The sequence below is a fragment of the Trachemys scripta genome, chromosome 23 (genome assembly GCF_013100865.1).
Source record: "Trachemys scripta elegans isolate TJP31775 chromosome 23, CAS_Tse_1.0, whole genome shotgun sequence".
NCBI classification, from domain to species: domain Eukaryota; kingdom Metazoa; phylum Chordata; order Testudines; family Emydidae; genus Trachemys; species Trachemys scripta.
In genome coordinates, this window is record NC_048320.1 from 6,815,353 (window position 1) to 6,840,825 (window position 25,473).

General features: G+C 53.9%; 1 protein-coding gene across 1 annotated transcript in view; it reads left to right on the forward strand.

Annotated features, from left to right (window-relative positions):
* Window positions 1-25,473, forward strand: part of MRC2 (mannose receptor C type 2) — a 98,196-nt gene that overhangs the window by 48,868 nt on the left and 23,855 nt on the right. Inside the window, exons 8-15 of the mRNA XM_034755841.1 lie at window positions 774-928; window positions 1,911-2,021; window positions 15,816-15,931; window positions 17,334-17,482; window positions 18,268-18,485; window positions 20,470-20,612; window positions 21,839-21,941; window positions 23,246-23,384. Coding sequence (XP_034611732.1) covers window positions 774-928; window positions 1,911-2,021; window positions 15,816-15,931; window positions 17,334-17,482; window positions 18,268-18,485; window positions 20,470-20,612; window positions 21,839-21,941; window positions 23,246-23,384 — 1,134 coding nt within the window. The remainder of the gene's footprint in view (window positions 1-773; window positions 929-1,910; window positions 2,022-15,815; window positions 15,932-17,333; window positions 17,483-18,267; window positions 18,486-20,469; window positions 20,613-21,838; window positions 21,942-23,245; window positions 23,385-25,473) is intronic.

Consider the following 25,473-nt stretch of genomic DNA (forward strand, 5'->3'; position numbering starts at 1 on the left):
ACGCAGAGTATTTATTCATTAGTAGCCAAGGCAAGGCATATCCTTTTGAAAGTACTCTTCTTGTCGAGTACAAACTGGGTCCTATGTTCCAAACCCAGGTCAATGGATGAGTTTAATCAAGAGTTTTGAATCACCATTGGCATGTCAGAATGTCCTGTTGCAGCCAAGTAACACAGGTTATGTCTACCCTGCAAATAAAGGTCTGATTGCTGCGCGGGCAGGCATACTGGTGTTAGCTTTAATCTAGCTGGCATGGGTTACGATAGCAGAGGAGACTTGGAAGTACGCACAAAGAGGCCAAAATGAAGGTTGTATGGGCAACCTGAATTCTGGCATGGCCTAACGTTTGAGTGTTTGACTTTGCTACCCTAATGTTCTTTTAATGAATTTGTCTTGCATGTAATATTGTTATCATTGGCTTGGATTGTCAACGGAGCCTAAAAGAACTTCGGATCTGGAAACTGGGCACTTAACTCCCTTGGATGTCTCAGAAAGTCTGACCATTATCATTGATCTGTAACCCCTAAGACCCCCAGTTGAGGATCAGAGCCCCATGGCGCTAGACGCTGTACAAACAGCTGACAAGGAAGCCAGTCCCTGTCCCAGGTGGCTCACAGCCAACATGGCTTGTAACTTGTGAGACGTTCCTCTCATCCATGAATGCTCAGAGAGGGGAGACTTTTCTCTTCGTGCTACTGTGCGTTAGTAGGGTGAGGTTCACCCCAGACACCAGAGCTGGACTCTGACCTGCTCTTCCCCTTTCTGCTTGGCAGATGTCGAGGAGCTCTGGATTGGCCTGAACGACCTCAAGCTGCAGATGAATTTTGAGTGGTCAGATGGGACGCCGGTGAGGTTCACGTACTGGCACCCCTTTGAGCCCAACAACTTCCGAGACAGCCTGGAGGACTGCGTGACCATCTGGGGACCGGTGAGGACTGATCACGGAGGAGGAGCGGGACAGGATGTGGGACCTTTCCTACCCAATTCGCAGGGCTGGAATGGAGTAATTGGAGCTTGGCAGGATTCAATCGATACATATTTTAAATCTCAACAGAGCTCGATGTTTATTTTTAAGTATTTGTACAGCTGCGGGAAATTACTTGGGGGTCAGACAATAATTATTTAATGACTAGATGCTGAGATTCAAAAAGTTAAGCTTTGTAACTATCAAAACACAAATTGTCAACCTGGCATGTCAGAGGATACATTGTAAATATCCTTACCTCAAACCCTAGTAAGTTTCCAAGCAGAGTTTTTCTTACTTTGCCTATCTGTAAATTTCAGTTATTAATCGATGGAAATCGTCTTCGGTAGGTTTGTGTGCGCTTGGTGAAATCAGCATTTACTGACGTTTACTGATCAAAATCTAATCCACTTTATACTAGCTAGATTGATGGGTGTGAGCTCTGTGCCGACAGCCCCGGAGACTGGAGCTCTCTGTGTCCATCGTACGGGTGTGGCACAGACAGCAGTGTGCCACCAATGTCCCCTAAACCTGACCACGAGGGTGGTCTCCGTGACCGACCCATTCCTTGCCTTCTCCTGCAGAGGCTGCTGACAAGGGGGCCGTTTCCAGTGGTGATTGTAATGTGTGGGCAGCCGACCCACTGAGAAGCGGACCGAGTGCCACCAAACTCCTATCACAAAGGCCACGCAACAGCCACTTCCCTCCTAAGCTGGATTTGAACCAACCAGAGGTTCTCTGCAAGATCCGACCCTGTACTGGGGACAGATAAAGGGAAGGGGGGATTCACAATGATGGGATAATGTAGAGCAGCATGGGAAGGAAGTACGGAGTCGGTGGGACTTACCCAAGCTTGCCCCTGAAAATATCCCATCTCTGGTCTTTTGAGAGCTGCATTTGCTGTGATCCACCCTTTGCCTGACCTGCTCTTTGCCATCCTCTCCAGGAAGGGAGGTGGAACGACAGCCCGTGTAACCAGACGCTGCCCTCCATCTGTAAGAAGCCCGGCCGGGTGAGCCAGCGGGGAGAGGAGGAGGAGGACCACGGCTGCAGGAAGGTGAGTGGGCTGGGGGCTGGGCTGCCATTAGCCTTGCTGAGGTACAGGGCAGAAACTAAGGAGTGGGCCTCTACCAGCCCAAGCTCCACTGACCAGGGCTGACGCCTGAGTCCCCCAGCATCGCCTTCTCCCCCCGCCAATATTCCTCCCTAGGGGGGTGCACCCCATTGTTTGAAAATCGCTGCTTTAGTGCGATTTATTTCCACTTTTAGAGCCTAAATTACTGTAACAGTCGCATGACATTTACCCACAGTGACTCTGTAGATAGGATGTAACTTTGCTTCACGGAGCCCCAGACAATTGCCATGTTTGCTACCCCCTCACGCTGGCCCTGACTGGATGGGGGGTGCTGCCAGAGGAAGGAAGCCCATGTGGTACTGGAAGGACCAAGCCAAGGAGCTGTTGTTTGCTTCAGTTCAGACAGGCTCAGAACGGAGCAGGCACCCTGCTTGCCCATGTCATGCCAGAGGACCCCTGGCTCTGGCTGTGGGGGCCTATTTGAGCAGTCCTTTGCCAATGGCGATGCGCACATACTTTGGAGGGACGGTGTCTCCATTTCTTATGACCAGGGAGGGACTTAGGAAACCCAAATGGGCCAGTGAAGGTCGGGGAAACACCAAGCCTCTCCCTTCGACCCCCGTGACCTTGGGATGCAAAAGCTAAACCCCTTGGTCATCGAGGTGAGACAAAGCTTCCTTCCTAGTCGTCCCACTGATCTGTAGGCACAGCAGTGGGGCTGTGGCCTCTTGGCTCGTTGCCCATGAGCCCTCCAGAGCCAGCAGCTTCTAGGCAGACTTGGCTAGTGAGGTGTGCGCAGCTGCAGGCTACCTCCTGAGCTCTGGTGTGGGGCTCAGTTTTGCATGGAGCTTTGTTGCAGACAGCTTGACTTCCTGTCTGACTGCAGGGGAGGGGAGTCGGAGAGCTGTAACCCTGACTTGTCTCTGATGGGTCCAGCCCCAGGGACTGTCACCTGGCTGGCAGGTGGGACCAAGTACCGGAATTACAGAAGGGGGCTTTGAAGGAGAAGGTTAACGCTGAGCAAGGAGGAGTGAAGAATTGAAGAAAACCCCACCCCCGCCCTTCCCCCCTCCACACTCCTAGATCCGGGGCTAGGCCTGTGGGGAGATGGCTCCTGACAGCTGTGTGCTGTCCAGCTGCATAGTGTCCAGACGTGCATCCGCCCTTGCATCAGGCCAGCTGTGCAATGCCGAGCTGTGTCTCCAGTCCAGCTGCGTGCTGGCCCGGGGCTGGTGGGACGTGGCCGTGCTGTTGATGTCTGCTGCAGAGGGGGCTCGTGGGGCTGCTTGCTGGCAGCCTTACCAGGGGAGAGGTGGAGCGCTGAAATCCCAGACCCACTGCTCCCACCGAGTGGGACAAGGTGACGGGAATAGATCCTGGCGAGGGAGGAGAAGAGCGCTTCCTGCGAAAGGTGCGCACCCTCCACTCCCATCCACGAGAGCAGCTAGCGCGAGCAGGGGGGAGCAGATTTGAGTCCAGCCAGATAAATCCCATCTTCCATCTGTTCCCTGGTAGTGTGGTTAACGCGAGGCTGCGCCCCCCTGTTATTTTAGGGCCCGTGGGCCATAGGCAGGCTTTGATTAGCCCTGTCAAAGCAAGTGACCGGCAAACCAGTAGCAGTAAGACATGCACCCCCGCCCTCATCCTGAAATGGGTCTGCGTTTCAAACAAAATGATTTGTCGTCCCCTCCCCAACCCCCGGCTCCGTTCACCGAAAGCCTGTTCCTCTGCCGAGGCATCTGGCCCGGCTTGGCAGCCCCGAGAGGATTGGAAAGCCAAGAGTACTTGGCTTTCGGCGCCTGGAAGGTGCCTTCATACACTGTGAAGGAGCCCCGATGGCATAAATGGACCCGGACATGTCAAAAGGAGAGGTGAAAAGAGGTGTCCCATCCCTGCCCCAGGATGGGATGGAGAGCAGGGGAGGGGGGATAGAGCACGCGTGGGACCAGCCGCAAAGGGAATGGAATGAGGTTCGAGTGGTTATGGTTACTCCGGGGCTTGGGGGCACCATGGCAAAACTGCTTTGCCCAAGGGAATGGGGCCACCATGAATGGGCATGCTGTCCAAAGTGCGCCCACTCTTCTGGGAAGAAACTGCACTTCCTCCTTCCCTGTGCTCTCCTGCAGCATTCACCGCTCCGCCCTGGTAGAGGCCGGATTTTCAGAAGGGCTCTCAGCTCCTGATTTTGCACCAAAATAGGCAGCCAGGTTTTCAGAACAGAAGCACCTTGCTCCGCTCAGAGGGCTCACGTGGGCTCTGTGCGTTGGGCGCACGCTTGGAAATCTGGTCCCGCTCTTCATTTGTCCTCCATTGACACCCGGGTGCTGGGAGCTTCCTCTTGCGGTGCAGTCACAGTGGGTGTGTCAGGCCGCTGCATGTGTCCCAGGGCATTGTACTTCTTCCTTCTCCACCGTTGCCCCTATGGGGTGGCAGTGTTGCCTAGTGGATAGCGCACTGGTCTGGGCTTTGGGAGACCGGGGTCTATTCCTGGCTCTGCCACTGACCTGCTGGGTGACTTTGGGCGTGCCTCAGTTTCTCCACCTGTAATATAGGGATAATGTTACTGACCTCCTTTATAAAGGGCAGTGAGGTCTACAGGTGAAAAGTGCTAGATGAGAGCTAGGTATAATTATATCTCACCCCCCTCTCTCTTTCGGCACTAAGGCTGCTAACAGTGACATGGGACTCCGTACCAACTGGCTGTGGCCATCTGCCAGATCCCGTAGCATTTCCACCAGCTTCTGCTCGTCCAGTTCTAGGCCCTTTGTAAATGGGTGTCAATCCTCATTTTGCTCAGGGTTTGCAGGAAGGACGGGGCTTGACTCACGCTGGCCCATGAGAGCTGTCCCGGTGCATGGCTTCGACGGGGTCATGCCATGCAGACATTTGCTCCTGCTAGAGTATGGGACTGGACAACATCACGCCCAGCCTCTCCTGCATGGAGGACTAATGAGCTGCCCTGATCCCTCTGTCGAAGCAGCGGAAGACGTTTTAACGCTGAACTATATAGAGCTGTTGAAACGGATGCAGGGAACGCTCCTGCGCTGGCCAGAGGGATGGCCCGGATGTGGCCTGGTAGGGCGGTGAGTTCCGTGCTTCCTGATCGGCTGGTTGGCTGGCACGGAAAAATGCTCCAGCGCTATTCGAGGCTGACTTCAGAGCAACCCCTCCAGTTGGGGCCGTGCCCGGGCTATGAGCCCTGCCGCTGCTGGGGGCAGTCGAGGCTGCAGGACGCGGTTCCCTGCGGGGGGGGCTCAGAATGGCTCGACGGGCCAGAATCTGGTAATGACATCTGCAGGGTTGGGCTCCTTCCTGCTTGCCCATCATTGTGTTTGAGCCGTGTGCGCTGAGGCTGCTGCAGCTTGGGGTGTGTGTGTGTGTGTGTGTGTGTGTGTGTGTGTGTGTGTGTGCAAGTGCAAATGGGCTGATGAAATCGCCGCTTAATATAAAAAACCCTGCACAGAGGATTAAAAGCAGCTGCCAGGGCAGCATTTGTTCTAGAGCAATTAGCCGCCTCGGGCCTTCTTCACGCTGCTGCGGCAGCTGCCTCCCCTGTGTCTTTCCGGTCGCTCTGCTCTCTTCTCGCCACCTTCCCCTCCAGCCCACGCGCCTTGGCAGGCCGTGCGGCAGAGCGGGAACTCCCAGAGTCTGCCAGACATCAGGAGGGACACGCTAATCCCTCCAGCATGGCTCGGCTGGGCTGCCTGCCCGTGGGGAAGGAGCTGGCCCCTTGATGCGCTGAGATCCTGGTGGGATTAGGAAGGCAGGCAGCAGATGAGGAGATGAGGCTTTGGCAAGTCAGGCTGCTGGCTTGCAAGCGGACAGAAGGGGCGTGGTGCGTGGGGGGAGGGGAATTGCATTGCAGCACTGACAGATTCCTTCAGCCAGAATTGGAAACTGAAGCGTCTCCACCGTGGGGTCATTTTGCCTGTGCCCGGCAGGTCCCTCGTGCTGCAGGGTGGCTCTCTGGCCGGTGACGCTGCAGGCAGCCCAGGGTGGGGGCCGGAGGTGAACTGCCCTGCACTGAAGGGGTCGTGCCGAGGTTGAACGTTTTTTTCCAGACCCCTTGTGTTGTCCATGCGTCCTCACCCAGTTACTGGGGTGCTGCCGCCTGATGCAGGGACCCCGACCTGATCTCTCTTGGTTTTGTGTTCTGGGCTCTTTGCACAAGGGCCTGCCCTGAGTGACTTTCCATCTAAGAACCAACTGACCCCACAGGGGACCTCGACACTGTCCTGCACCCCAGAGAAGCTTCCTCCTGCTTGCCCTCTTTGTCAGTGCTTGTGTGTGAGACACAAGGTCTCCCTGGGCTCTGTTCCTGGCTCTGCTGTGGCCGCGCTGTGTAGCCGTGGCCAAGTTACTCTCTGCCTCAGTTTCTCCATCTTGTAAAATGAGGACAGTACTCCCCTGATGCCCGTGAAGGCTGTGAAGCTCCTTCCATTACTGTTTGTAAGGTGCTTTGCCATACTTGGGAAGAAGAGGCTAGAGCCGGTCACAGGTGGTGGTTCGTGAGTTTCACCCAAGTCTTGAAAACCCCCAGATGATTAAGCCTTATGCAAATGACAGTAAGGCACTGGTGGTCTGAAATTACTGTAGTATCCTTCATCCTAAAGGAACCCAAACTGCATTTCTCTGGGGATCTCTTCTCCCACCCCTGACTGCAGACACCTCTAAGGTGGATCTCATCAGCTGTTTTAACATCTCACAGTAATGCTACACAACAGCTTAGGAGAGGAAGTGACGAAGAATCCAGTTTCCAAGTAAACTGGCAAAGGAGAATATCATTATCTAGGTTGGTGAGAACACCAGTGTTAATATCCCTTCCTTACACGGGGGGAAAGCGCCATTTGATCTTCAGTGACCAGCCGTACTCAGGACCTCAGTTTTAGAGCTGATCTGAAAAAAGATGCCCCTGAGGTCCCTTAGTGCCAAACTGGAGCATTGAGTTCAGCCCTGACTCAGAGAACGCCACGTAGTAGATCACCCCGACCAGTTCTTCTAATACTGGGGAGATTTCCCATCACAGCCCGGCCGGCCTAAGCGTGCCTAGCTATGAGATCAGCAGAATTACAGCACGCCTCTGGTTGCAAACCATCATGCTGTCCCTGGATTGCTAAGGGATAAAACTGCCAGAAAATGAAATGAGATCCTGAGACTGCAGATTATAATGAAGAAAAATCCATTCCCTTCCTCCCGCCCTCCCCCCCAGCTCTTTGTCATCTGCAATAAGGAAATCAATGGCCTGTTGATAATTGGCCTGCTGCCCTGTACCTCTCTGTAACCTCGTTCCAGCCTGAGCTATGAAATCTGTTATATACACACACACACACACACACACACGCTGCCCACAGCAAGGGAAGCGAGAGCGCCTTTCTGTGCTTGGTTGCTGTCTGGGTACTTAAAGCCAGCGCTGCATAGCCTGACTCAGGGCACGTCTTCACTACCCGCCAGATCAGCGGGTAGCCATCGGTCTATCGGGGATCGATTTATCGCGTCTAGTGTAGATGCGATAAAATCGATCCCCGACCGCTCTGCCGTCAACTCCGGCACTCCACCGCAGCGAGAGGCGGAAGCGGAGTCGACGGGGGAGCGGCAGCAGTCGACTCGCCGCCGTCCTCACAGCCAGGTAAGTCGACCTAAAATACGCAACTTCAGCTATGCTGTTGGCGTAGCTGAAGTTGCATATCTCAGGTCAACCCCCCCCGTAGTGTAGACCTAGCCTCAGAGGACAAAAGCACAGCCAGTTACCAGAGAAATACCAAATGGGAGCTCACCACGAGTGAAGGCTGCTTGTGTGTAACTCGGAGGCCAGCTGAATTCATGCCCAGCCGGCAGGTCTCTGGGGGATCCAGCCATCGAATTCCACTCGTTCCCTCCATCAGAGTCTGTTAATTCACCTCGTGAAGCATCCCGCACTCTGTCAGAGCTGAGGGCGAGGGGCAGCCTTATCCGGATGTGGCAGGTATAGGCGGAATGAGGGGGCGTGGGGGGCGTTGCCCCCTCAAGTCTCAGGCAGGCAACCTGAGTGTGCACTGTAAGGGGTTCTCCCAGAGGCAGGGAGTCAGAATTTTGTTTATAAACAGAGTGATTAACCGCGGATTAAGATAAGAAAGGGCTGATAGACGGTTCCCTAAAGTTAAATGATCTGTTCCGAACTTGGTGAACTGCAGAAAGTGAGTAGCCTAAAGGACAGAAATTGTAGATTTTTTCTAAAGTTGTTTCAGTCCTTGGATTGAAGAGGTGGTAAGGAAGTTACTGATACCTTTCTTTGAGACGAGAACTGATTTTTTTAGACAAAGGAAATGTAGTAGATCTAATCTACCTGGATGTCAGTAAGGCATTTGATACAATTCCACATGGGAAATTATTAGCTAAATTTGAGAAGATGGGGATTAATATATGAGAACTGAAAGATGGATATGGAACTGGTTAAAGGGAAGGCTACAACAGATCATACTGAAAGGTGAACTGTCAGGCTGGAGGGAAGTTACTAGTGGAGTTCCTCAGGGATTGGTCTTGGGACCAACCTTCTTTAACATTTTTATTACTGACCTTGGCACAAAAAGTGGGAGTGTACTCATAAAATTTGCGGATGACACACAATTGGGAGGTATTACCAATACCAAGGAAGACCAGAAGACCATACAAGAAGATGTGGATGACCTCGTAAGCTGAAGTAATAGAAACGGGATGATATTTAATAGTGCTAAGTGCAAGGTCATGCATTTAGGGACTAACAAGAAGAATTTTTACCATCACCGGGATTGATCGGTCTTCAGCTGTCATTAAGACTGCGCCGATCACAACACATCCGCCATTCTTCTCACATTCTTGCCTTTCTTCTCCATGTTCGTCCAAACCATTTAACAATGTCCTCTTCCCATCTTCTTGGAGGCCGACCAGGTGGTCTTTTCTGTTCTCGCGGGTACCACTCAGTAATGATTGCGGTCCACCTATTGTCCATGAACCATGCTATGTGGCCCGCCCATTGTAGCTTATTATATCTGCTTTCCATGACAGTATCTTTCACACCGCTGTATTCTCTAATCATTTCATTTGGGATACGATCCAGAAGGGAAATTCCCAACATAGCTCGTTCCATTGCCCTTTCAGCTACCAACAGCCGCTGTTCTTTTTGCTATAAGCTGGGGATTTATCAGTTGTAAGTGACAGTGGAGGAGAAAGAATTGGGGGTATTGGTTGGTCACAGGATGACTATGAGCCACCAGTGTGATGCAGCTGTGAAAAAGGCTAACGCAGTTCTAGGATGTATCAGGTGAGGTATTTCCAGTAGAGACAGGGAAGTGTTAGTATCATGATACAAGGCACTGGTGAGACCTCATCTGGAGTATTAGGTGCAGTTCTGGTCTCCCATGTTTAAGAAAGATAAATTAAAACTGGAACAGGTGCAGAAAAGGGATACTAGGATGATCTGAGGAATGGAAAACCTACCTTATGAGAAGTATCAGGGGGTAGCCGTGTTAGTCTGTATCTACAAAAACAACAAAGAGTCTGGTGGCACCTTAAAGACTAACAGATTTATTTGGGCATAAGCTTTCGTGAGTAAAAACCTCACTTCTTCGGATGCATAGAGCACTCTATGCATCCGAAGAAGTGAGGTTTTTACTCACGAAAGCTTATGCCCAAATAAATCTGTTAGTCTTTAAGGTGCCACCAGACTCTTTGTACCTTATGAGAAGAGACTCAAAGAGCTTGGCTTGTTTACTTTAATCAATAGAAGGCCATGGGGAGATTTGATTACTCTGTATAAATACATCAGAGGGATAAATACCAGGGAGGGAGAGGAGTTATTTAAGTTAAGCATCAGTGTGGACCCCAGAACAAATACATATAAACTGGTCATCAACAAGTTTAGGCTTGAAATTAGGTGAAGGTTTCTAACCATCAGAGGAATGAAGTTCTGGAGCAGCCTCCCAAGGGGAGCAGCGGAGTCAAAAAACCTAACTGGCTTCAAGACTGACTTGATAAGTTTATGGAGGGGATGGTATGACAGGACTGCCTATGATGGCATGTGGCCCATCGGCGACTGCCTGTAGCAAAAATCCCCAACAGCTGGAGACAGGGCACTAGATGGGGAGGGCTCTGAGTTACTACAGAGAATTCTTTCCCAGGTATCTGCCTAGTGGATCTTGCCCACATGCTCAGGTCTATCTGATCATCATATTTGGGGACAGGAAAGAATTCTTCCCCGGGTCAGATTGGCAGTGACCATGTGGGTTTTTCACCTTCTGCAGCACGGAGCATGGGTCACTGGCAGGTTCAATCGCGTGTAAATGATTAATTCTCTGTAACTTGAAGTCTTTAAGCCCTGATTTGAGGACTTCAGTAACTCAGCCAGAGGTTATGGGTCTGTAACTGGAGACGGTGGGTGAGGTTCTGCGGCCTGCCATGTGCAGGAGGTCAGACTAGATGATCGTGATGGTCCCTTCTGACTTTGGTAAGAGTATCTCCGTAAGAATAGACATTACAATTTTAAACCTAACCAGTGTCCCTTATGTGATTTGCCACAAGATGTCCAAATGTGTTAGTATTAGAGCTGAATGGGTCTAAAGTTTATTTAATTTTTTCTTGACATGGGAATTAGATACAATGCTCCTGTTGGATATTTCTAAATTATTATCTGCAAAAACACTAGAGTTTTCAGTTGCCTAAGTAGCCCATGGAACCATGGTTAAAATTGCCCCCCCCCCCCCCAAATCTGAAACGGTGCCCCTGTGGGCAGGCACAGGATTAGTCCACCCCCACCCACGCGTGGCCCCATGGGCCTGACTGGAGCTGCCCTCCAAATATAGAAGTCAAACGACGCCTGTGGTGGCAGGGATGTGGAAGGAAGAGGGAAGAAAGGCTCTGGGATTTCAGTAGAAGTGTCTGAGAGGCTGTTTTGCCAGCAGTGTGTTGTTGAGGGGGAATTGCCCACAAGTATTGCCTCAGGGGCATTGAGGACACTGCAGACTTCATCCACTCACTCAGGGCCCCCTAGTACTCCCCATGTGTCTGCCCTCGCAGCCCCCCCAGTGCTGTCCTTACAGCCCCACCCCCAGCATCCCCCATACTTCTGCCCTGACGGCTCCCTCTAGCACTGCTCTCACAGCTGCCCCTCCCAGCCCCCCACCCGATGCCCGTCTGCGGGGCGGGAGTGCGCTTCCCTGGCAGTCATGCACTGTGAGCAGGACCCGTATCTCTGTCCCCGTGTCACAGAGACAGAAAGCACTGGCTTGCGCAGAGGGTGACAGAGCTGACGGTGGAACCCAGGCGTCCTGCCCGTCAGCCTAATATGTCCACCCCAGAACCCTCCTTCCTTCTCCCAAATTCCTTCTACACCAGATCCAGACACTTACGTCTCCCGAGCCAGCAGCTACGCAATGGGGGAGGCCACCCCCTCTCCTCCCCAGCTCCGTGGGGTTGGTCTGTAGGATCCCGTCCCCAGCCCATTGACTTCTGCAAGACAGCCAGTAGCAGCGCTGCTTTGTCCTATAAAGAAAATGTGGTGGTGGTTTTCGCAAGTGGAAACACCATCTCCTCAAGCTATCGGACACGTCTCTCCCAGGCCTCCCTGCCAGGTTAGCCAACTAGCTGCTTCTCTTTTCTTTTCCCTTCCCTCTCCCCATCATCCATACCCTCCCACCCCGCTGATTGATTGGGGTAAAATCCACAAGCAAGTCAGGCACTTGGGCACCATATGAGTTGGGTGGTGGGCAGCGGAGAGAGGTATTGGGGGCTGGGTTAGAAGGGGAATGGGGCAGGGGAGACGGGGACTTGGGTCGTGGGTTCTGGGAGGGAGGATGGAAGCACACGGAAAGAAGGGGACCAGAAGCACTAGCGGATGGAGGATGGTGCTGGGGGAAGAAGACCAGGAGCAGTGGGACAGGGTGGGTGGGCCAAAGGGTCCCAGTTGGTCATCCCAGCTGAGAAGGGTGCGCAGAAGTGCAGGGTAGGCCCACCAGGGAGGAAGCTCAGAGCAGCTGGGCTGCAAACAGGTGGCGTTGCCAGCTCCCAGTGACAAAACACACCTTTCCCCCCACCTGCAGCCCACCCTGCCATGCCCATCACTCCTGAGCTGCAGCACCCCCGGCTTAGCCCCCGGTCCTAGGTCCTCTCTGATTGCTGCCGTGAAGAATTCTCATTGCTCCCAGCTGGGGCCTCTTCCGAGAAGCGCCTGCCCGTCATGCCAAACGCTGCGGTGGTTTTGTAATGCAGACAGATGTGGACGAGGGATTGGACTGGAGCTGCCAAACTCCTGCTTAGCAATAATTTAACCCAGGTCTCCATGGGTGAGAGGGGCTGGTGTATTAACCCACTGTGTCCCAGAGCCCTTGGAGAGCCAGTGTCGGAGAAATGCAGTTTGCAATTCCCCTGGCATGTCCCCAGGGCTAGAGGGAAGGTTCTGAGGGTGACCCATGTGCCGCTCCAAAGGGTACCGTTCTCCCTTCCTCCAGCCTTCGTTTAAATGCTGTTTCTCTTGATGTTGGGGAGGGGCAAGGAACTGCCCCCATCTCCCCCTTCTGTCTTGCTGATTTCCATGCCGGCGGATCTGTAAGGTTGTAATAGTTTGTAACCCACAACTATAGGCCAGCCCGGGGTTGGAACCCACCGAGGAGATGCGAGTTCAACTCCTGGTCTCAGAGCCAGTCTCCCGTTGCCTACACCAGGGTAAAGCAGCGGTAACTCCATGACCGTTAACGGAGATATATTGGTATCAGATCGGGGCGAGTGGACAAGCGGGCTCGGTCTCACGCTGGAAGTGAGAGGCGGGTGCAGGAGCCCACAGCAAGCCGTGCTCCTTGGTGGGGGATTGGGAGCCAGGATTCCTGGGTTCTGTTTGTACTCCGGCCTCCCCTGTGCTTCAGTTACCCCACTGGTAAGCTGAGGCTGACGATCCCGACCCACCTTTGCCGGGAGGTCCTCGGCTGAAAGGCGCTATCGTCACTGCAGCACTGAGCGTGACCAAATGTCCTGATTTTATAGGGACAGTCCCGATTTTGGGGTCTTTTTCTTATATAAAAAGAAGAACAGGAGAACCTGTCATTTTTCTTATATAGGCTCCTATTACCTCCCACCCCCGTCCCGATTTTTCACATTTGCTGTCTGGTCACCCCAGCAGCACTGCTCCTTACAAACAAAATCAATTGAACTGGAGTGAAACAATAATTAACACCGGTGTTGTCGGCTCAGAAGCCATGCATGAGGAGGCACCAGCCTCCCTCTCTGTGTGACTCCAGCGCTCTCAGCTGCGCTTCCTTCTTTCTGTCTTGTCTCTCGATTGTGGGCTCTCCCGGGGCAGGGATCACACTCTTCCCGTTTGCCAGCCAGGGACCTCGGGTCCTCGGGAAATAATCACGATGTTTCTTGGCAATCAGGGCTTCATTCTGTAGCTTGAGCTGCTGCCTTCTGAGGCTTTCCCTCACCTCCCGGTCGTCTCTTCGGTCTGGGGCAGGAGCTCCTCTGCCATAGGTGCCGACTCCATGGGTGCTCCGGGGCTCAAGCACCCACCAGCCACAGCTTTTTGGCGGGGACGCCGATCAGCTGGCTGGCGGGAGGCGCTCAGGACAGGGCAGAGAGCAGCGAGCGGTCGGTGGGTGGTTGCGGGGGTGGAACAGGGGTGGGAAGAGGTGGAGACAGGGTGGGGCTTCAGGGATGGGGTGGGAAGAGGCGGGGCCTCAGGGAAGAGTTGGAGTGGGGTTGGGGCCTTGGGGAGGAGCAGGGTGGAGCACTCACCTAGAAAAATAAAATTTGGCGCCCATGCCCTCTGCATACCTCGGGGAAAGGCACCTGGCATACCACTCTGGAAATAGAATCCTCTGCAGATTTGGCTGGATAATTATCTGGTTGCTGTGGGGGACTTTTTGCCGCAGGTTTTGCCTCGGCATAAGGCTGTGGCTAGAAGTCCCCCAAGAAAAGAGAGGTGGGGTTTGCATGAGGCCATTGCCCCGTCGCATGCCGCATTCCAGCGGGAGCGCGCTCAGAACAGGCGGTACTTGATGCAAGGGTTTTCACGCGCTTTCAGGCGAGTGCTCTGAGTAAAGCAATGGGAGCCGGGAACTTGGGAGTTCACATCCTGGACCTGACGCTAATGCCCTCAGTGAGCCTTGGGAAGGGTCCTCCCACTTGGTCGTTGCCTCAGTTTCCCCATCTGCAAAATGTGGATGATAATTCTTACCTACCTTGCAGCGGGTTGTGGAGCTAGGTAGGGATAAGGGGACATGCCCTCCAGCCTGTTGACATCCCTCCTTGGCATGTCGGACGTAGCTGTGCTCCTGGTTGTGAGGATTCGTTAGCTGGGTTTGCCTAGCACTTTCGTAATACACAAAGCTAGTGCGTGACTCCGTATCCTGCCCGGCACCCGCCTCTTTGCTCCCACCTATGGGAGCTGTCGCGGTCGGGCCGGCTGCTGGTGGTGCTGAAGTTGGTGGGAGGTGGGTTGTGGCAGTGTGTGTAGCTAGCAAAGGCGGAGACGATGGTCTTTTGCACACTGGACTGGAGTGCTGGGACTCGGGGTGGCAATAGGGAGGGGGATGCAGGCCCGACGGCGTGGATGAACAGCTCAGCCTGTTTTGCTCACACCATACATGATTTGTTAGCTTCCCTAGGGCGCGGGAAAGTGGCAATGTGGCCCAGGCCTGAGCAAGGCCAATTTCTCCAGCTGAGCCCCTCCTTCCTTCACCCCCACCCCGGTCTCAGTCTGGGCAAGGAAAATCCCCTCCCCGCTCTTTCTTTTGTTCCAAGTGTTTCCTTTCACTCTTCCTCCCTTTCTCTGCAGCGATCAAGCCCCCTTCCTCCCACCCCATGCAGCCGTGGCTGCCTGCGCTGCCTTTGCCAAGCGTTTCTGGAGCGCTCTGCACAGTCCCTCCTGCCCGTCAGCCCATACTGCTCTGGCAGAGAATAGACCCTATTGTGTCCCCAACTCCAGAGAGGCTCCAGCATCAGCAAACCAAGGCGATTAAAGCGGACTGCGGTGGGACTTGCTATTTGCTTGGCTTTCCCGCATAAGGAGAGGATTGTATTCCCCTCCCTGAACCTCCAATCGGGGATGGGATGTTGGCAACGCAGATTTTTCTGTTACTTTGAAGCTGCCTCAATGTTTTTTCTGCAGCCCTATCCTCTCGGGCTGCAATCTTGTTAGATCTCCCCAGATAAACAGGGTCAAGCCGGGTTAGCCCGTGGATGGGAGACCTCCCAAGAAAAACCCAGGGTGTTTCAGGAAGTGATGGTGGTGAGTCAGGTCATGGCGCTCTTCCCGCTGAAGCCATGCTGAGCCCAGTGCCCCAGGAGTTGCAGGGGGCTCTTTGCCGCTGGGTTTTGGATGAGGGACAACAGTGTTGTCCTAAGTAATTCTAGTTAGTTTGCATAGGGATTGCCAGACTGGATGAAACCCAGCGTCTATCTTAGGCGTGTGGCCAGCATCAGCTGCTTTCAGAGGAGGATGCAAGGAACCCCCTAGTGGACGCTTGTTCAATAACGTGTCTGTGGCGGAAGCTCTTTCTGACCCTAGGCCATCAGGGGTTTCTTGTGGCCTGAAGCAAGAGGGTTTATATCCCCAGCAGATTGTTTTATCCTAGCTAGTGGAACTGCAGAGGTGGTTCTTATTCATGTATATGTCTGAATCCTGCTAGGCTCCTGGCCTCAGTAACATCTTGTAGCAGTGAGTTCCACTGGACAATTCTGCATTGTGGGTAAAGGGCACTTGGAAAGCACATCTGCTCAGACAGTACTAAAGTCTGCAAAATGTCTTACCATCATTGTCTTCTCTTGCCCCAGGGTTGGAAATGGCACAGCCCCTCCTGCTATTGGCTAGGAGAAGACCGTGTGACCTACAGCGATGCACGGAAGATGTGCACTGACTACAAGGCCACCCTCGTCACCATCACCAACAGGTGGGTGCACTCTGGGGATTAGCTCTGTTGTCATGGGTGTTCGGCTTCCATTCCCTCTGGGAAACTCCCATAACCGTAGCTGAGGTCACTGGAGTCCCATCCCCCACCCCCCAGCTTGGTGCTGAATACTTCATTAGCAGAGATGGCCTGTGGTCTGAAGAAGGGATGGGAGGGAGTACCCTGGTTTCTATTTCCAGCTCTGCCACTGAGTGGCTGGCTGTGCAGCCTTGAAGCAAGTCACGTCCCGTTTTTCCCCCATCTATGTAATGGGGATAACGGTACTTACCACAGGACACTCCTGGGGGAATTCTGCGCTACTGCTTATGTGCATAATTAATGAGCCCTGCAGATTTCTAACTTTTTTGCGCACAAAAAAAAGCTTCTGCAGAACTGTTGCTGCAGTTCCGCCTTTTGCCCATGAGAGAGCGCTGTGGCGATAGAACAAAGCTGCATCTCAGGGCCAGCGAGGGAAGAGAGAGAGCTGCCTTCTTCTCAGAGCTTGTCAGGCCAGGTCAGGAGACAGGGGCTATGGGGAGACAGACAGCGTGGGGTGCTATGGGGTGGTCAGACAGGGGCTGAATGGGAATGGAAGCACAGCGCCATAGGTGGGAGGGAGGTACAGAGACACATGGGGACAGGGGAGTGGCTGAGTGGGGGCAAAGAAACATATGGGGACAGGGGCAGATGTGACTGACTGAATGGGAGAGGCTAGGGGTCAGCTAGGGTCTGCATGGGGAAAGCTCCTTAACAATCCCTTCCCACCCCCCAAAAAAACCTGTTCCATACTTTTCCCAACAACCGTCCAAGTTCACACCCAGGTTCCTTCCCAGCAATTTACTTCCCTCTCCCTCAGCTCCTTGGTTACCCCCGATACCCCCAAGCCTTTGCACTGCTTCTGAGAAGTATGGGAAATACGGTTCTATATTGTAGTTTAAATGAATTATTACTCAGAGTTCTGTATTAATAGGCCTAGTAAGGAATCTATTTGTCAAAAAACATATCCTGAAACTTTTTTTGTTGTCTGTATTGTTACAGACATACTTGCTGACAGGTATTTTGAAATAAATGACCAAAAATAATTGAAACTGTTGTGATTATAGTGTGTTATTTTGACAAATAAAATAAGCAGAATTTTAAAATGTTGTGCGCAGAATTTTTAATGTTTTGGTGCAGAATTCCCCCAGGAGTAACAGGAGGCAGAGTTAATTAGCAGGGGACTCAGCAGAAAGCGTCTGGGACTGTACTCCTTGTGTGACAGCCGCTGGGGATTGAACTGGGTTCTCCAGAGCTAAACGCCAGAATCTCCACTGGGGCTGAGGGCGGGAACAGACCCGTGTCTTGGGGCCAGAGCCACAGAGGAGGAAGATTAACGGCAGGGCATCCCACTGCTCTCCCGTGTCAGGTTTGAGCAGGCGTACGTCAGCAGCCTCATCTATGGCTGGGACAGTGAGTATTTCTGGACGGCGCTGCAGGACAACAACAAAACGGGCGCTTTCCGCTGGCTGAGTGGCGACGAGGTCATGTACACCCACTGGAACCGCGACCAGCCCGGTAATGGCACAGAAGCCAGCTGGGAGGAGGGAGGGTGTTCGTTCCCTCCCCCAATTTCCCCTCATTCTCCGCCCCAGCAAAACACATGGCAGCCTCTGTTCCCTGAGCATTGCCGTGGCAAGGAGCACAGGGCCAGACGCCGATGGCAGAAGGAGCAGTAGCCAGCTAACGGCAGCAGCTCTTTCTACCTCCGTATCTTCCTGGTGTGAAGGGCGTAGACCCCAAGCAGGGAGGGGAGCCATCTGGAGCTGCACATGGGGGGATAACAAAGAGCCATGGGAGGGAACTAGACAAAGCAAATGCCACCACAGTCCAATCTCTTGGGCTGTGGGGCCATCTCCCACGGCAGCCCCAGCACGGGAACCAGTCAGCAGGGGACACTGGGGTGCATCCTGTAGGGATGCTCCTGCATGCCCCTGGAAGCTCTGGTCCATTTCAACTTCCTATGGGCCCACCGGCCCTGACGGGGAGAGGATCGGTCCCACTCGTTCCTGAGATGTTTTAGCTCCACCGCCCCCCATCCCCATCGTGTAACTTCTCCATGCCTCACCCGTTCTACCCTCTGGAGGGTGGCACCGCCAGCCATGCCTCCCCTGCTTCTGGATGCCCCAGGGCAGCAGTGGGGTCTGTCTGCTTGGTGCCCACCAGGTGGTAGGGGGATGGGTCAGCGAAGATATCGCTAGGCGGGGGCCTGTTACACCACGGGTAGGTGGCTGGGTTCCACACTCCACTATCTAGGCTCAAACCTTGTCCCCCTCTCTGCCCCCTTTCCACGAGCGTTCCAGGTTACAACAAAGGCGGTTGCGTCGCCCTGGCCACGGGGAGCTCCATGGGGCTATGGGAGGTGAAGAACTGCAGCACATTCAGGGCTAAATACATCTGCAGGCTGAACTTGGTCACCCCGGTGAACCCCGAGTTACCAGCCCCATACCCGACGCCCAGCCTCACCGGCTCATGCCCCCAGGGGTGGAGCTCGGACCCCAAGCTCCGACACTGCTACAAGGTAAGAAACCAACGTGTCCCAGGGAAGACAGCAGGGTTCTCTGGGTTTGTCTACACTGTATACTAAATCCAGGCCCTGGTTCAGGTTTGAATCCAACCTCCTCGTCCGTCCACATGGAAATCAGTCTGACTCCGGTTAGCGAGCACTCAGGATCCGGGTCCTAAGACGCTGCTAGTGGGTGGGTCAGAGCCCGAGCCCCAGTGAGGCTCAGCTCCAAGCCCCGTCATTTTGCAGTGTGGACGCAGCTCAGGCTGCAGATCCGAGTCAGAAACTCTGTGTAGTGCGGCGTGGACGCGTTAGCACGGCTGTGAGACCCGGGGCCAGCAATTGGAAGCCCCGGTTTGCAGTTCAGTGTGGACTCTCAAGCACAGGGCTGGAAACACTGAAAGTCTGGGTCCCACAGACCCAGGCTTAGTGTGCGGTGTAGACACACGTTCTGTATCCTTGGGGTGGCTGCATCCCACCCCAAAGCTGCCAGCCTAGGATTGCCAACTTCCTAACTGCTGACAACCGGAACACAGACCCCTTCCTCCCCGCTCTGTCTCTCCCCCCACCCCAAGGCCCCGCCCCTGCTCTCCCTCTTCCCCCAAGGCCCTACCCCTGCTTGCTCCTGTCTCCCCTCCCCCTTCCTTCTAGCTAGAGCCTCTCCACCCTTCCCTTCCGTCGTCCCCTGGCCCACGGTAACGGGACTTTTGGTGTCCGGTCAGTACATCTGCCCAGACATTGCCAGGTCCCCTTTTCGACTGGACTGTTCAGTCGAAAACCGGCTACCTGGCAACCCTCTGCCAGCCATGACCACAGAGGTCACTGCAGGGAAACCAGGCGACCTGTAGAGCCCTTGCTGGTGCCCTTGCGAGGCAGGTGAGACGGCCGTGGTTGTAAAGAGGGAAGGGAGCGAGTGTGCACCCAGGGAAGCAAGACCGGCCAGACTGAGTCTGTCACACACACGCCCTCCCGAGGCAGGATGCCTTTAAGCCACAGCCCTGCCCTGGAGGCAGGGTGCCGAGGCCCTGCATTCTGGCAGAAGCTCCTGGAGGTTTGCAGGGGCGAGGCAGACACTGCATCCCCTGCTGCTCGGCCCAGTTCCAAGGTGAGCTTCCCTCCCCCGTGCGCCCATCCAGCCCTCCTGGCTGGCTAGAGGGTGGGACAGAGTTGTGGGCCTGCTCTCCCCAAACACCTCAGGGGACCAGTGCTGCTGGAGGTGCTGGACCTCCCAGTCCGTGGGCATCCGGAGCCCAAGCACCGGCAGTGTAGCTGCCTCCTGGGCAGGGAGTGGTGGAGAAGGCTCCTTGGGCCTTGGCCTCTGTGTGTGGGGAGCTGCCTAGCAGCGAGAGGCCGGAGGCGGGGGGTAATTACACCCCTCTGGGTCTGTCTCTCTGCTGCTGTCATTGTGGAGGATGGAAAGCAGGCTGCCTGGCCGAGCCAGTTTCTCATCCCCAGGACTGGATGCGGCAGGCTGGGAGGTGGAGCAGCTGGCCGAGAGGTTTTTCTATCTGTAGGTATTTGGGATGGCAGAGAAGCTCCTGCTAGCTCTGGAGAGCCTCCACCCCTCTCCCTTGCTCACTGCACTCTCGGCTGGAGCATTAAGCTTCTGTAACCTGCTCAGTTCTGCTGCTCTTGGTACATGTTGCACAGGGCAGCCGGTGCTATGGGACAGGCCCTGCGTGTCACCAGGCTGTGATTGGCACCCGCGGGTATTTGAAGCTCTTTAAAACACGGTGTGGAGGCCCCCCGGGGAGCTGGCCATGGGGTGGGGTGTAGTGGCAGGTGCCTGGTCTGTGCTGCTGAGAATGCACCATGACCAGACAGGCCTCGGCCGCCCAGCCAGATGCACCAGAGGTCGGGCTGGAGCAGGCTCCACTTCTCCTCGTGTGTAACGTACCCCTGGCGACAGGGGCAGCAGCTTGGAAGCAGCAGAAGGGAATCGTGGGCGTGCTCTGGGCAGGGAGCAGAGCAGTGAGTCTGCCCCTCTCTCCCACGCCAGGTGTTTAACTACGACAAGCTGCAGGACAAGAAGACCTGGATTCTGGCCCAGCTGTTCTGCCGTGACCTGGGGGCGCAGCTTCTCAGCCTGGGCAGCTATGAGGAGGAGCATTTTGTGGCCAACACCCTGAACAAGATCTTCGGGTGAGGAGTCGGTTGAAAAGGGGGCGTGGGCGTGTGCACCGATCTAGGTGCCCGTGCACGTGCACATACACTCTTGCACCCATGTGCCGGCGGCTGTGTGTACAAGAGTCTGCATGTATTTGTCGTATGTGTCTGTGTGCTCATGTGCATGATTGTCCGTGTGCATATGTACGGCTTTGTAGGCAAAGCATGTACACTGACCTGAGTGTGAGCGGGTACGTATCGTGTGTGTAAATGTGTGAACATAGCACAGGAGACTGAAAAGACTGGAACTGTTTACTTTGGGGAGGCAACAAGGACCTGACACGTGTATGAAATACTGAATAGACTCGAGACGGTGCCCGGAGCCCATGGTAATAATATGAATTGGCAAGTAGGTAGGTGAGAAACGTGTAGCTATTTACCCTTCCTTGTCAGAACAAGGAGCTGCTCCGTGACATTCTAGGGAGCAAGCCGTAAAATGAGGAAACACGTTTTTTCCATAAGGGATGATTGGCTTGTGGAACTCACTGCCACAATACCTCTTTGAGGCCAAGACCTTAGCAGGACTCCAGGCATTAATATGGATCACGAGAACACCCAGAGGTACACAGTAAAGATTGAAACCAAGGAGTGTGAAGCTTTCTGCTACAGGGCATAAGCCAATGAGAAACTGCATCTCTATATAACTGCCCGAGAAACTCCCCCACCCCCTTGGCAGGGACGGGGGGCTCTGGGCCATAACCCAAAGCGACAGAATTACTAAACCCCCATGAGCAGGTTATTCCATAATTCTCTACTGGGGGTTCCTGTGCCTTCCGCTGAAGCATCTCAGACAGGGTACTTGGACTAGCTGGGCCATTGGTCCGATCCTGTGTGGCATTTTCTATGTCCTGTGTCTGTGTGTATCCGTGCACATGTGCATACATGTATGTTTTGCCAGTGCCGGTGCCTAGGCAGGGTGTACGCTGTAGGCAAAGCATGCACACACGAGTGCCTCAAGTGGGTGTATACGTGATTTTTTCCCACTGGTATTCCTGGGGATGGGGATAAAATCCTATTTGCAGCTGCATTGTGGGATGTACCACCTGCGCTTGGCCCATTCTCGCTGCGGTGCATCCAGGGGGCATTAGAACTGGCCCTGGGCATTCTTCCTAATAGCTCCCCCGCCGGCTCCATGCTAAAGGAAGGAGACAGGCAGTGTTTCCCCTTCCCCCAGTTCACCAGCTCCGGGTGGTTTCTTCCAGCGAATCGGAACCGGAGATCCACGAGCAGCACTGGTTCTGGATTGGCTTGAACCGGCGGGATCCTGGAGCAGTGAGGAGCTGGAGGTGGAGCGACGGCCTCGGGGTGAGTGCAGATGCGCTTTGCACAGGAACAGGTGCCAGACACTGAGAGGCAAGCAGGGTGGCCACGGGCTCTGCGCGGGTGTCCAAAGACCTCACAGTGCCGGACACGCTGACTGCAAACCATCGACATAGATAGAGAGAGAGGAGCCACTTCACCGGTTGCTGAAATGCAGCCACCTCTGGGGTGGACGACAACAGCTGTTCAGTGGTGCTGTGCGGTAGTTCAGGAGAGGGGGAATTTTAGGGAGGCAGAAGGTGACAATTACCCATTGGGAATTTGGTCAGGGCACCACAGAACAAATCCAGAGCTGGTGCAAGCCGGTGTCACGCTATTGACGTTAACAGAGGAATGCTGATTTGCCCCCGCCGAGGATCGGATCCTCTGACTTGCCAAATGAGCTATGAGCTTTTTACTAAGCACAAGTGGCCAGCACCTCGTCTTTACGACTCCCTGGGATGATCCCCTTGGGCACTGAAAGCTGTTTTATTGAGACAGGATAATACTGGTACGGCTCCGGGGTTGTCCCCTTTTCTCTTTGACAAAGTCCCTGGGACTCTTCCCGTCCTCCTGGCTGGTCGGATAGAGAGCCACCGAGGAGCAAGAGAGGCCATAGAGGCTCGACTTTCCTTTGACCTAATCCGGTGGTTTTCAACCTTTTTCATTTGCGGACCCCTAAAAGATTTTGAATGGAGGTGCAGACCCCTTTGGAAATCTTTGCCATAATCTGTGGACCTCCAGGGGTCTGCGGACTCCAGGTTGAAAACCACTGGCCTAATCCTTCATGTCTGATCCTTCTACAAGACAGTGACTGCAGCATTGGGCTTTGAAAGAGAGAAAGACACAGAAGTCCCTGCTCCCACCTGACTCTGATTCCACCATAGGACAGCTACTGTGGCCACATATTAGAAAAAGGGCTGCATCATTTTTGGACCCATATTAGCGATTGGGATCCCATTCCCCGGTGCCCTGCGCCATGTGTCCAAAATGGATGGAAAGCACCACTGTCCTGACCTGGAACTTTTCACACCCACTTTTACACAGATGCAAGGTGTAGGGCAGAGGGAATGAGGCTGAGATGGGGCAAACCGTTCTTGCGCTGGTACTGGGATTAGCTGGGCACTGGGGAGGTACAGCATTGCACAGCTGGCTGGGTGCATTATGGGAGTCAGAATGCCATAGCGCTATAGATGGATCAACCCTCTGATCCGTTGCACCCGGAGACCAGACGGTACGGGCCAATTGTCCAGCCCAGTGGGGTGACAAGTTTGCAGGCTCTAACTCTGCCCATCTTTCCTGGCTCCCAGTTTTCCTACCACAACTTTGACCGCAGTAACCATGACGATGACGACATCCGTAACTGTGCAGTGCTGGACCTGGCGTCCTTGCAGTGGATGCCCATGCAGTGTGAATCACAGCTGGACTGGATCTGCAAACTGCCCAAAGGTAACGGGGAAGAGGGGCACAGGGTGGAGGCAGGCGGAGGAGAATGCAGTGTATTCCGTCCGCTGATCTTGGAGCACTTTGCAGACATGGGAAAATTCAGCCTCCCAGCACCCCTGGGTGGTAGGAAAGGGATCACTGACGAGGGCTCTCAGGGGTTGCTCGTTTGGAGTCTGTCACAAGGCAGTGTAGGGAGTTTTCCCTGCCTGAGATGGAGCCGCCTCTTTCTGGATGTAACCAAGGCTGTGTCAGCACTGCGAAAATAAGGGTGTTCTTAACTTGGGTTAAAGTAGCCGTGAAGAAAGGGTCACTTAGCAGCTCAACCTCAAGCCTAGACAGGAGCCTGGGGTTGAACTCACCCAGTTAACCCAAGTTGCTGTGTCTTCACTGCTGTTTTACCCTGAGTTAGTTAACCCGAGTCAACCCGCCTCTCCCACCAACCCCCCGTTTTGCTGTGTAGACATACCCTAAGCCTTCCTGGCCAGAGCTGATGTCTTGCTGGGGAGCATCTATAGCTACATGTGAGGAGGAAATGTTCTGCCTTCGGAATGCACTAGATTGAGGAGACGGGACAAAACCCCAAACAACCCTCCCAAAACACTGCACTCCCAGACACAATGAGAGAGAGGATGGGCGAGAAGATGGAACACGTGACAGATGTCAGTCACATCGCTCGAAGCATGACCAGGAGGCATAGGCACCAATTTTTCCCGGTGCCGGTGGGTGCTCGTGCCCCATCCTGGCCCCTCCCCGACTCCACCCATGCCCTGCCCCCGCCCCCCCCCCCTTCCAACCCCTTCCCCAAAGTCCCTGCCCCAAATCCATCCACTCCCTGCTCCTATTGGACAACTCCCCAAATCCCCGCCCGGCCCCACCTCTTCCCCGAGCACGCCGCGTTCCCCCTCCCTCCCTCCCAGCACTTGCTGCCACGAAACAGTTGTTTCGCGGTGGGAAGCGCTGGGAGCTAGGGGAGAAGTGGCGCGTTCAGGGGAGGAGGCGGGGTGGAGGTGAGCTGGGGTGGGGGTGGGGAGTTGCCAGTGGGTGCAGAGCATCCACCAATTTTTCCCCATGGGTGCTCCAGCCCCAGAGCACCCACGGAGTCGGCGCCTATGCCAGGAGGCACTCAAACTCCGGTGATGGGGTTGGGACAAGAATGTGGGTAGAATGGAATAGCCCCAAACTGCAGATGTTTCTGAACAATTCCTGGTGGGAGGAAATCTCCACCCACCACGGCTCCCCTAAAAGCTCTACACACACAGATGCACACACTCTTCAAATTACACACGCTGATCCCTCCCCGCAGTACTATCAACACACTGACGGGCTTAAGGAGCGAAATCTAAATATTTTCAGCAAATGCACTTAAGTTTGTTTGCCAAGTGGTTTGGGTTATTTTTATGAGAAAGTAGTTTTGTTTAAATGGGAAAACCAATGAATTCATTCCTCTGATCTGTGCATGACCATGCACAGAGGCAGGGTTGCTGGCAGGCGAGGAGTAATTTTGTGGGAGCCCTTTGTTAAAATGTTGGCTGTCCATCGCTGTAACCATTTTTAATCACAGTGAGCCCACATGACCGTTTGGGAAAGGAAGTGAAGACAGATCCTTTGTCCATTTGTACATGATGTCTGAAATTTTCAAAGCTGTGAAGGAATTTTGGACCAAATCCCTGGATAGCCGTTGAAATAAGGAGGAATTGGTTGTGACTCAGTCGTTTATGGTTCCATTGAGTTTCTTGTTTAAAGCAGGGATTCCGCCTGGTGGTTTGTATGAAGACTATAGTGTAGCCTCCCGAAACTCGCAGCACACAACCAGTCAGGAGAGGTTGAGTTTTCTGAAATATACATTGCACCGCGAAAAAACCTGCGAGCATTCCAAAGTTAGGAAATTCTGGAGTTAAGGTTTCCTGTGCAACCTTAATTCAGCCCTGTTCTGTATATGTATTATGACACAGTCCTTAATTACGTGGTTACACGCTTCGTTTTCCACAGGGCACCACTGTATTCAGTGCCCAAGATAGTGCTCGCTGCCTGAGCAGCTCTTCAGTACGAATTTTTAACCTGATCATTCAGTGTGTGGCCTCAAGCTTTGTTT